The following is a 12,457-nucleotide window of genomic DNA, read 5'->3' on the forward strand; positions in this document are numbered from 1 at the left end:
TTACATACCTTGGTATTGTATATATGACTCCTACATTGCATTAAGACTCTATGAGTGCTATCCATTTGGTACGTAATTCAATCTTTCATGCAAAGACTAAGCATGTTGAGGTCCATAAGCATGTTATCAAAGAGGTGGTTGACAACAAGTAGATAGAGCTTGTCAAGATCTCTATATATGTGAATCTTGTGATCTACTCACTAAAAGTCTCCCAATGGAACGTGCAACTTCCTTGAGAAGATGGTGGGCATAGAATGAGATTATATCTATTCCTCATCCAATTGTACTTATATATATATACATTGTACTTTGCTACCTTTTCTCTTGTTTTCTCCTCACTTAGACACATGCACCTTTAACTGGGAGGTTGTTGGGGGATTTAAGGCTGCATGTGCCTACCCATCTATATCTATCTTTTTACCTATTGTCCGCATACTTGTACACTATAAGTGACAGCCACTCATCACTATCACTTTATTCTTTATTATTTACTTTGACAATAGAATAAGGGAAAGGTAAGTCACACATTGTGTTTGTTGGAGTTCTCACATATTGTCTTGCTCTCTCTTCTTGTTCCAACCTCCATAGCTATTGCAATTTACTTCTACTTATACTCTCATTCTTACTTACTATTTTTCACATTTTACTAAGTATGGTATAATTGTTTATAAGTCTCTTTCAATGCCATTGGAGTAGAGTGTAAAGTTAAGAGCTAATATCGGGGATAAGATCGAAGACTCTACTACGTTCAAAAGGATAGTAGGGAGTTTGATTTATATGACTATCATAAGGCTAGACTTGAGTTATGTTATTGGGTTTGTTGAGAGTCAGTTTATGTAGATATCTAGAAAGCCTAATTTAGATGCAATTAGATGTATATTGAGATATGTGATGTCCACCTTGCATTATGGGATTTTTTATAAGGCAAGTAAGCATATATATTTGTTTGGATACACAGATAAAAGTCGGACCTAAGGATATAGATTTGTTTGGATAGACAAATAAAAACTAGGCTATAATATATCTAAGAAAATATCTTCCAACAAATTCATGTTTTCTCTTGGTAGTGAAACCCTAGTTGGAGTACTAAAAAGAAACCTACGATGCTTTATCAAGTATAGAGACTAAGTATACAGGTATTGTTACATATGATATGTCTACAAAAGTCATTCTTTGATTTGGGTATGTATGTAGATGGTCCAATTGTCATTCATTATAAAATGTAAGCAACAGACAATTAGCTAGACACCTTGTATTCCATGCTAAGACAAAACACATTCAAGTGCATCACCATTTTGCGAGAGAGAAAATACTTGCAAGTGAGGTTGACTTAGTGCATGTTAACATATAAGATCATGTAATTGACATTTTAAAAATGACATGGGATGTAAAGAAGCTTCAAAGATTTGAAGCCTATTTGGAGTCACAAAGATGTAGTTGAGCTTGAGCAGAAGTATTGAGATGTCAAGTTTAATATGTGCATATATTGATTATGAACCACCTAGCTAGCTAAATTCACATATCTATAATTAACACATCAATGGTCATTATATGGCACCAAGCATTGTTTAACACAATATGGTACTTTTCTTTATACTGTATCTTATCGATACTTTGTGTATAAATAAAGTGCAATCCAATACAAAGGAAAGTTACACTTATTGTATTTGGTTAGTTACATCTACCTACAACTGGCATAGTTATAGTGCCAGTCAATTACTATAATTAATTATACATTATTTAACATAGTAAGTCACTTTCCTTTTTGTTGTATTTTATCTATACTTTGTGTATCTTGTGTAGTGTGTGAAGAAAAAAGAAAAACCAACAATAGAATGTTTTGACCTTCATTTCTATTATTGTACTTTCGAGTGAGCTTCTTCTTGTGTGTATTGTACATATTTGGCACAAAGTTTCAACAAGTTCCCCCCCCATGCAACTCTTGACATATGAAGGGATGATCTATGAGAGAATGAAATGTCACCTACTACTCAATATCATGGCTAGTCCACCACACCAACCAAAATCCTATCCATGAGCTCAACCAATAAGATAACTCGTTTTTTTGGAGAGAAGCACAACCAAGACTTAAACCTTCAACATTAGTGATTATAGAGCGTGTGCTTTACCAATCCACTATTCGGATGTGTGTGAACAATGAGTGGTCAATATATATTTTAGCATGGCACACAAGGTTACAGTGGTCCAAATGTCTAGCGCCCTAGTGTGTAACCAACCTAAGTATGTTCCTATACTTTTACTGATAGGGTGCAACAAAACTAAGTTAGTGTCACATTCTTAACTTAAGCTTTTACTCCAGTACACAAATAAATTTATTCTATTCATTTCTAACCAATACTTTCACTAGTATGTGTATATAAAACTATCGTATTATAGCATTCTTAATTACTTAAGATGGGATATTCTAACATCTACTAAAATTTCATAACTTAAGCTTTTTAAACGAATATTAGTACTCAACACGTAACTTGGACAGTGGTATACTACATCCTTGTGGGCTGATTGGATTTGCACGAATCGGCCAAAGGAAGGGTGGAGAGAGATGTCATCTTCTTCTATGTCAGTGATCAACACAGTTTATAAACATGGCCTACGTGAAGAACAGGTGATCATCAGGCCTCTTGGTGAATAGGCGACAGCGTAAACGGATCTCTCTCTCTCTGTCTCTCTGTCTGTCTGTCTGTCTCTCTCTCTCTCTGCGCACGCACGAGAGAGAGAGAGAGAGAGAGAGAGAGAGAGAGAGAGAGAGAGAGATTCCAACAGTAGAAGATCCTCCGATGTCAAGAGATTGTATACAAAATAATTGCACGCCTTTAGGTCAAAAACCTCTCATTTACAGTTTATTGTTGAAGTGTGTAAGGACGAACGAATGAATCATAACTTCACACGGGCATAATGCCAATGCTTTTTCTGAGCTGTTCAAACACAAAGAATGTTACAATGGTGTGAGGGGCGATCCTCATCCAAACAGGAATAAATCCCTTGTACAAGCCATGCGGCCCTTCCGCTCGCAGCGTCTTCCAAAAACAATCAAAGGTTGACGAATACAACACGCCTTCGCCGTTCGGATGAACGGGTTGTTGCATGATTCTGGTAAAAAGAAGAAACCCAGATCACAATCTTGCCTAATGACAATAATAATGAGCAACGATAACAATAATCTCTTGCTTCTTGTTGTGTGTGTGCGCGCCTGTGTGGGCAATTGATAGAAAGAGCAAGGTCAGTGTAAGGGTGGAAGGTCTGAGGGGGCCTCTCATCAAGAATAAGGTGTAGTCTATGCAAACAAGAGAGAAAAGTTGCCAGTCCCATCATCATACACCCAAAATTCTTCTCATGAAGAATACTTTCTAGTACTGGCCGGAAAGTACCAATAGGTGAAAACCCACTTCATTGCCATCCAATTGAAGAAAATGCACTTTTTCACAGGAATGCTAACACCCCAGATAGTGGAAGGGCCGGTATACCCAAGTTCGAACTATTCTCAAACATAAATAAGATTTTCTCCACTGATGCACCAATAGCTTGGCTTATAAGTATTGGCCAATCTCTGTGATGAGGTGCCTATCTTTGTGATGAGGTTTTATGAACTTAAGATCGGGCTGTGTTTGACAGCAAGATGTGGCCTGTGCTTGTTCATGATTGAGCAAACGGCATCACATAATGAGCTTTTTGCATGCATACTTCTAGGCTCCTCAGTAAGTATGGTAACATGGAGACCTGAGGTGACTCCAGGAATGACTAAACTGAAACCAAATGTGACTCTTATCTGTATTTCAACTGAACAAGTAAGAATGGCATGCGAAGCTACTGCCAATATCTGTCCCAATGTGGATTGTCACTATCCATGGTTTTTGAAATTTCATCCCACCCTTGGGAAAAATTGTGGGGTTATAATCCACACATCAATTTACTAGGACAGGACACTAGTCCTGTAGCATTTTGATGGCACTACTAGACTATTTGGAATGGTCATTGGTTTACCAAGAGCTGTGTGTGCATAGCTTGTCTTGAGGGCAACACAGCTCATCTTTCCACACAAAGGCTACTCCATCCAAATTCATACGAACTGCAAGGGCCACAGAAGCATCAATCTTTTAAGGGGTTTCTCTATGATATGTTGTGTCTGAAGCTTGGCTAGCAGAAAGGAGTATTGGATTATCCTACAATTGGAATCGTTCTCTCTACACACACGAGTTTGCTTACAGGACTGAGCCAATCCAATCCCCTCTTTGCACTCATATGCATGCTGTGAAGTGGTCAACAGACTCACTGCCTGGCACATATGGACAGCTGCTCACAGAGCAGTTAATGCTCATCAAGATTCCTCACCAGTGAATGTGGTGCAACATGTCTGGCAGATGCTCTCGAAGGCCACTTGGATTACATGTAGGGTACTGAACAGTTCAGCCAGATGGACACCATGTCGCCATGCCTTTTCCTTACACATTAGCCAGCATAGACTGAGACATAGTCCTTGGTGGCTGTTCCAACCACCACTTACAATTCTCTGGTTCGAAATTTTCATAATGAATAGCTGGGTTCTCAGAATCATTTGGCAGAGTTTATTTTCTGAGATCAGCAAGGCCAGAAATATATTTTGGCATCAAAGATACTCGTGTCAATAGAGCTGACATGGTGAAATGCGAGAAATTTTCTCTCCAAGCAAAAAAGATTGCAAAAACAACTCGTTCATTTCTCAACACATTCACTTAATCCATCAAATCAAACTCATATTTAACATAGCAATCTTTGACCATCGAAAATTTCTTTCAGTGTTTCCATTTAATAATTTAGAAAGTGTACCTTGTCCTGACGAGATCTACAGGTGCAATAACAATGGCAGTGACGAGCCCTGCTACCATTGAAGAAATTAAGTGGCACGATACTCCCTCTTGTACAATATTAGCATTCAAAAGTGCATGCTTAGCATGATCATAGCTTGGTGCCTGTGCTGCATTCAGAAGTGCCGCCCTTTGCATTGTTGGGCCTAGCCCTCTGTAAAGACCACATACACCTTCAGTTTGGGCAATCTTAGCAAAAGCCTGGAAGGGACCACTGTAATTCCATTCGGGATGAACCCCTGGGAAGAGCACACTTTTGATTAGTCTAAACAGTCATTTACCCCATTTCTAGTATACCCAGTTTCCATTTAGAAAGCCCAAACAACAAGGAGCGTCATTTACAACCAATTCACAAATAAGACAAGTAAATTAGGAAAATTCGTTGCATTGAGAAACAATCATGAAAAGACTGAAAAACAGGGCATGCACGAAGAACCAACAGAATGGTCACAAAGAACTTCACCCTTCTCAATTTCTAAAATTTTGGAGATGTAGTAAACATCTACACAAGGCTCTATAAAGTAAATAGATCAGCTCAAAGATACTGTAACAAAGAGACATTTTCTATTTCCTTGATGAGAAGAGCACTGGGCAAAACTCACATTCTGCACAAAAGGAAATGGTAGCTCAAGCGATAGTTACCTCCTAGAGGAGTCCTCAAAGATCGAGCCTGCATTCTAACCATAACCACATCAGTGGGATTTGCAACTGCACTGCCTATCACTCCAGCTGTAGATCCAGCAATAACCTTGATCCATAATGGCGTGTGAGCTGGATTATCACCTCCCAGAACCTACATCAAATCCATAATACAACTAAGCAGTGACAATGCAACTCTATTGGATCATTCTAGTACTGAAGTCAACATTACAAACTGTCTACATCAAGCAAACCACACTAAAAAAGAAAGCAAAACATAAAATCACACACAACTATCAGTAGAAGCACTTCAAATCCAGAAAGTCCTTTATCTAACATAAACTTAACTATCTTTCATTTTCAGGTTCAAACATCTACTACCACAGCCCATGCAAATCCCACGTCACTTGATGGATAATCAATGTTATTGTAGCCTAGTATTAGGTGAAGTATAACTATTAACAAGGGAACCATGAATGGAACTCCATATGCTGAAGATGGTCTTATTTGACCTGGCAGCTGAGGCAATTATGGACCTGAAAACCTCAATGCTGTTTTCCAGCAATTCCGCAGGAGCAATGGTGCTGGAGCTCATGAAAGGGCACTAGTTTGCATATACCAGATCATGCGGATAGAATTGAGCCTATGCTATAAAAAATAATGTCTAAACCATTCACCTGCTTATGGAAGAAGTTTGGCAGTGATATTTTTTTATATTATCATACTCAAGGTCATAAAAGTTGCTAGAAGTACTCGACAAGACTGTACAATCTTAATACCCTCCTTTATGTCTGGAATTATTGATGAAGCCTTCTTTCCAGGTGTAGTATTCGAGCTTTCTCCTTTAGAATAGAACTGCTGGCTGATGACTTCAATACTGGACACATTTTTGAACAAGAATGAAACAACTTCTATAATAAAACCAAAGTGATTATACAACAAATCATAAACAAATTGTTTTGATCTGTCAAGCTTTTGCTGTTAGAGACTGCAAATTGAAACAAGACATCTTGGCATCAACGCACATAATGTTGCAGAACCTGTTTGAACTGGGTAGCCTGTGAAAAACCTTTCCAAATGCTTCTAGAGTTAAGAACCTGGATAAGCCTGGATGATTAACTGTTAGGACCCACTGTGCCATCCAAGATCCCCAAACAAATCAGAACTTGTGTTTCAATTTGCACTGTACATACTGCATGAACAAGCTAACTGAGCGTTTGCATCAACCATAGTCCCACTCACTGAAAATGCAATGAAGATGTTAAATGGTCCCCGACTATTATACCTCAGCACATTTGCTTGAAGGATTGCTTGCTTGATGACCTTGACCTTTTCATGGAGATCAAATTGATAAGGATAAGATTGGTCACAGCTTTAAAGAAGCGGCATCAACAGGGTCACAAAGGTTTCAAGAGGCTCATGTCTAAACCGCATAAGAAGATCATGAACAACCAAGCCCACGAAAATGCCCAACACTGTTAGGCTAACATGTCGTGGAAGTCAGCTCCTTTTCATGCAAGACTCCACGCATAATGCCTTCACAAAGCCTTTCATAAAGCACAGAAGTTTAAGAAACAGCAGCAACTTTGGCTTGAGTATAGTTGTGTGATATTTTTATTCATAGCATGATGCTTACTTGTGACCATAAAAAATCACTATGAACCATTTTGCATGCAAACAAGAAATATTACAAGAAAGAAGCTTTGAATAGAATTGGTAGTAGAAACACTTAGAAACCACCATGTTTTCTCACCATTTTAAAGGGTTCATATGCTCCCATGCGAATACTAGAATATGATGCTTCTCTAAGTAATGCTGCCCCTGTACCTCTCCACAATCCAGTAAAGCCCTCATTTTTCCCAATGCGAAATATGCCTGAAAGTAAACTGCCATATAATCGTTCCTGCAGACCATTAAAGATTCGGAATAACTTTATTTTTGTGCACACAATCCACTTAACAACCACTGTGTGACAAGTTTCTTGAAATCTTCAAAACAAAAAATTGGGCAGCTAGACTTCAAACTTTGCATTCTCAGCCAAGTACTAGAAAAATGTTAGCTGCAGAAAGCTCACCCTACTTGAAGACAAAGCACCATCCAACTGCATCCGAACTTTCACAACATTCACAGGGTTTGTTACAAATGCTCCACACATGTTGCTAACACCAGCTAAAGCTGTTACTGTCAGACTTCTGTGCCAGTCCTTCAATTGAGAACTAAGGAATGGAGCACTTGATACCTTCCCTGCAAACCATTTTTGTATATTGAGTGCATAACACACATGTCTAGATTTTCTTTGAATTTGAAACGCTGTAGAAAAATAAAATCTTCTACAACAAAAGGAACATAAGCATGTTTTGCAAGCTCATAGTATAATAGCATGTTGCAACAAAAGCTTCTAACAGAGGAGAAGAGGACTGAAGCATAGATTGAGAGGCTGGCAGTCCAAGAGGTCAGGAGTTGGAAGCATTGGGGGTAGAGATAAGAACCTAAAGGCAAACTGCAAGATCACACAAAAAGTGCTGGTAGACCTTGATAAATTAAAAAAAAACACAAGAAAATTCACAATTTAAAAGAAGCCATGATGTCATGCAAAAAGCAGAGGAAACAAGGTGAATAGCAGTGGCTAAGAAGCTGAGAGGGTGTAAAAAGGTAAAAGGTGAAGAGATCCTCTTGGATGAGCCTATCGAGGGAGACAAATGCAGAAAGATTTGTGCTTTACATGTAAGAGCGACTCGGATATCACAGGAGGAATCTGAATTCATAGAAACTACTTCATCATGAAACATACTCACCATAGCAACATGGGATGGGGGATGTAACATGGCTGGGATGGGGACCTAAAATTTTACATGTTTGGAACTAGGAACTAGAGTCTGGGTGGAGATGACAGGCAGCCCAGAGAGCTTGGAAGATGGGAGTTGGTGAAGATTGCAGGAAACTAGTTACTGGGCACTGGGTGGAGTTGCCGGTTGGCGCAATGGTAGGGAGGCTCCAGCTGGCCAGCAATGGTGATTCCTTAGTCACATAGAGCAGGATATGTGACACATCACTGTTAGGAGCAGTGTGGACAGGTGCAGAAAGGTACAACGTGATACAGCCCAGGTGAGTGTGTCAGGTCCAATGTACCACTGCCATGTGGTGTCCCCCTTCAATGTCCCACACATCCCCCCTGTCCCCTAATGTCGACAGATCCCCTTTTGGCGGCTGGTCAAAATGGGACGAACCAATTTGGGATGCAGGGGATGGGGGTCTAGGACATAGGGATGCAGGGGACACATCCTGGACCCCTTGCTATATAGCAAACCATTCACAAATGTATGACAAGTGGGCAAGGACGACACTAGGGAAAGCTCTCTTTTGCTGAAATTCCTTAGAGAGCCATAAGGCATTCCTTGATGAGCAAGGAGCATTGAGGAGGAACCAAATCTATTAAGGTAATGATTTTGCGCAAGCCTAGGTCACACCTAGGAGACTTTGCATGGAGCATACACCAGAGGCATGAGAAAAGGGCAAGGATATTGGGACAGACGAGTTCACCTCTCATCTAGGGCTCCCCATCCTGAATACGCCAAACTGCAATGGTTCCATGAAGATGCAGGCTTAATTTTCTGAGAAATTTTCTAGTTGGGATCTACTATAGATACAGTCACAAGAGCAGTCTTTCATTGATAGGAGTCTGCATAAGCACACACAAGCACATAGAGTAGGTGGGACACATAGCTGAAGAGAGAGTAGCCATCCTGTACAGAGAGGAGGTGATAGAAGCACTCAATGAGATCAAGAGGCCAGGTATATGTGGAACAAAGTCAGTACCAAGAAGGAAAATCTAGATTGCAATACCCCAATCACCCAAACCTATGATACCACCGGATACGAGTCACCATTATTCCCACTCTATGTGGACATGATGGAGTTCTCTAGCATAGAAAATATACTCCTGCAGGGCTTCTGCATGAGTCTTCAATACCCACAAAGCCAGCCAGCAGAGTCCGGACCCTACAGAATCCATTATAAGGAAACAACATATAAGAGGTGGGCCTCAAAAGGACCTCATAATATAGCAGATATTACAACATATGGGAGAGAGCTCCTGGACCTAGGAGGAGACTTGCGTCTCGTGAGCACAACTCTAGGGGTAATAAAGGGGAGGGGCAGGTCAACCCTCTGAATCACACCACACCTTCTAGTGTCTTATTAGACACAAGAATCAGGCAACCAAGCTAGGAGTGAGGTGTTTTACTAGATTTCTTTAAGCCAACACTACAAGACGTCTTAGAGTATTCAAAAAACACCACCACCATGACCCCATTGCCTTTCCAGACGTTTGGTGTACTAAGCCTGCTCCCTTTACTGCATACATGATCAACCACCTCTCCCTCACCCCCAGGGAAGACGGCAACATATGAGCATTTTGATGTGCAGGATAACATTCAGTTCTGGGACTGCTGGAGCTTCCACAAGTTCCTATTTTTTCGACATCCCATACAGAGGAGCCCAGCAGTATTCAAATACTAGCAGTCATCACTGAACGAGGTACCACCTGTTGCACTTGTGTTTCACATCCTTATGCTCACTCCTAAGCAGACCAGTTGAGTTCCAAAAAGCACATTATAGCCATAATCATTACATGCAGTGATACAATCTTATAGTGCCAGCATGAGCTTTCCACCTTGTTAGTTATAAAATTTCTCATTTTGTATTTTGCAGATGGATGGTTATCCCAGCTCCTCCAGTTCTTGAGGTCTCAGACATTTCTTTTACAACATTCAAGTTCTCTCATGGCATGACTTAATGATGTGGGCTTTGTTCGGGTTTGCATACACACGCATGCATGTGTGCATGTGTACCTGAAGGATTGCACTTTTTTTCTTTTCAAGCATGTATGTGTGCGTGGGTGCCTATGCACTCCTTACAAGGATGATTGCAATTTCCAAAGGTGACAACTTTTCTCTGTGAAGTGATGCACGTGTACCAGAATGATGATGGATCCATGTAATTCTTTTGATCAAAGAGCTGTTAACGTTAAGTTACTTCAACGTCCAGAGCTGGTAAGTCCTTACCTTGGACTGGTGAAGGGACCTTGGGAGCATCTTCAGCCAAAGACCTTTCTTCCATGGGGACAAAAAACAACCGTGGAATTGCGAATTCTGCTCCCCCAGTAAACTAAATCGGAGATCACTTCATTGCCCACTGAGGCAACCTAGCGAGATTTTGATTTGATTATGCTCCTGTAGAAGCTCCAATCTCTCAGGGATGTGCGGGATTGATCTGTTCAGTGGCTACTATCAGAAAACTCCGGTCCGATGTTCTTTTCCTGTAATGAGCCAGGGACGTGCAGGGTTCAGAATCATCGCTGCGATCTGAGCTTTTTGCATCCGGGCCATTTACTGGATCAGTATGACTATTAGTACGCCGATCGATTAGAAAGAGTGGGGGATCGATGATGGAGAAAGGACGAATGGGATCTCTTGGCATTATAAGCATCCCTATGAAAAGAAGCTGTCCGGCGAGTCTGAAATAAACGAGGTGCTAAAGATAGTGATGTACCGCTAATATCGCTAGTCTCTCACGTCTTCTGTTTTTTTTTTTGTATAGTGGGCTGACGAAGACATTGACCTTTGCCTGGATCTAACACTGACCGAGCCCACTCATCATATCTCAATGTAGATTTTACCGTTTTTTGCTTTGTCTTGGCGAGTTCCTCATAATCTACAAGCCCACAAATACGTACTTCTAACGTTGGTCCATAAGACTGGTGGAACTCTATTGGCTTTTGCTAATAATAGCTCTTTCCAAGATGATTCATGAGGGTGTAGGGGCAATAGTCATATACAATTCTCTAAGGATTTCGTTTTCATCTGGCAAGCTATAGAAGATGAGGCATCATTACAATTTCTCATTTACACCTAGTAGCAGATCCCATTTCCTTTGCCAACATTTGTAGCTTTCTCATTTGTCCAAATAGCCTTATATATTATTAGCCACATTAACGCCAAGTGTAATTGGGTATAAGCATCTTAAAATACTATAGAGCTTGACATCTGTACATGGCATATAGTACAATGTAATTATTCATACCATGCACAATCCATAGTAATTGCAGAATGAACATCCAATAGAGCAAACTACATAAATATTATTATTTAGAATGGCAGAAGAAACCAAAATGGTATATTGATTAGGCATAATACTGAATACATTAGATACATTGCATGGATGTTTATATATGAGAGACGATTACAACTAGCAGCTAATAAGTGTGCATAGATTTGAACAGACATCAACATATACCCTATGACTAATGACCATTGACTTGAGGTGATCCACTTGGCTCCCAATAAGCATGAAAACTTAGGGAGTATAGTGGCTAACCGGAGGTTGAATTGATAGTACCATTGGGACTTGTTCCATTGGAGATACCATCTTGTGATCAACTTGTTGATTAGTTTGTGGTGTCTTTAATCAAGTTTAGGATGGGTAGAGACCAATCTTGTTGGGTCACCTAAAGTCTTCAACTCTAGCTTGATATCAACTTGAATATTTAGAGGGTTAAGATCATGCCATGCACACCTCCTAGCTTCGATGAGATCTTCATCATCCAAGTTCAATCTATGTTGTCTCGCTAGGATGTCGTCCCCCTTCCACCAAATATTATTATGGTCACATATATATTTCCAATTGTGGACCCCTTTTCTACTAAGCTTGGCTATCTTTCGCCAATCTTAAATGCCCATAGGAGGTACTATCAAAGTGCATCGAAATGCAAAAATGTATGGACAAGATTGAAAGACAATGAATAGAGAGAAGAGGAAAAGAGAAAAGAGACAGAAGAATGCAAAAATCTATATTCAATGAATGCTACAATGAAGAAGGTAGATATACAAACAAGCTGTCGAAGTATCTCCTCAAGCTGATCTCTCCCTCCACCAGTTGAAACACAAGTGAAGTGGGCA

At 40.1% G+C, this 12,457-nt stretch overlaps 1 protein-coding gene across 1 annotated transcript; it reads right to left on the reverse strand.

Annotated features, from left to right (window-relative positions):
• Positions 1-2,809: 2,809 nt before the first annotated feature.
• LOC148038806 (uncharacterized) lies at positions 2,810-11,018 on the reverse strand. Its single transcript, XM_087674668.1, has 6 exons — positions 10,565-11,018; positions 7,576-7,745; positions 7,255-7,404; positions 5,505-5,655; positions 4,825-5,101; positions 2,810-3,111 (listed from the first exon to the last, which is right to left on the reverse strand). Exons 1-6 carry the CDS (start codon positions 10,617-10,619, stop codon positions 2,904-2,906), a joined length of 1,011 nt encoding a protein of 336 aa, XP_087530794.1. The 5' UTR covers positions 10,620-11,018; the 3' UTR covers positions 2,810-2,903.
• Between the last annotated feature and the right edge of the window lie 1,439 nt (positions 11,019-12,457).

Source organism: Lygodium microphyllum, chromosome 3 (genome assembly GCF_053477565.2).
Source record: "Lygodium microphyllum isolate KBCC chromosome 3, Lygodium_microphyllum_v1.1.10, whole genome shotgun sequence".
NCBI lineage: Eukaryota > Viridiplantae > Streptophyta > Polypodiopsida > Schizaeales > Lygodiaceae > Lygodium > Lygodium microphyllum.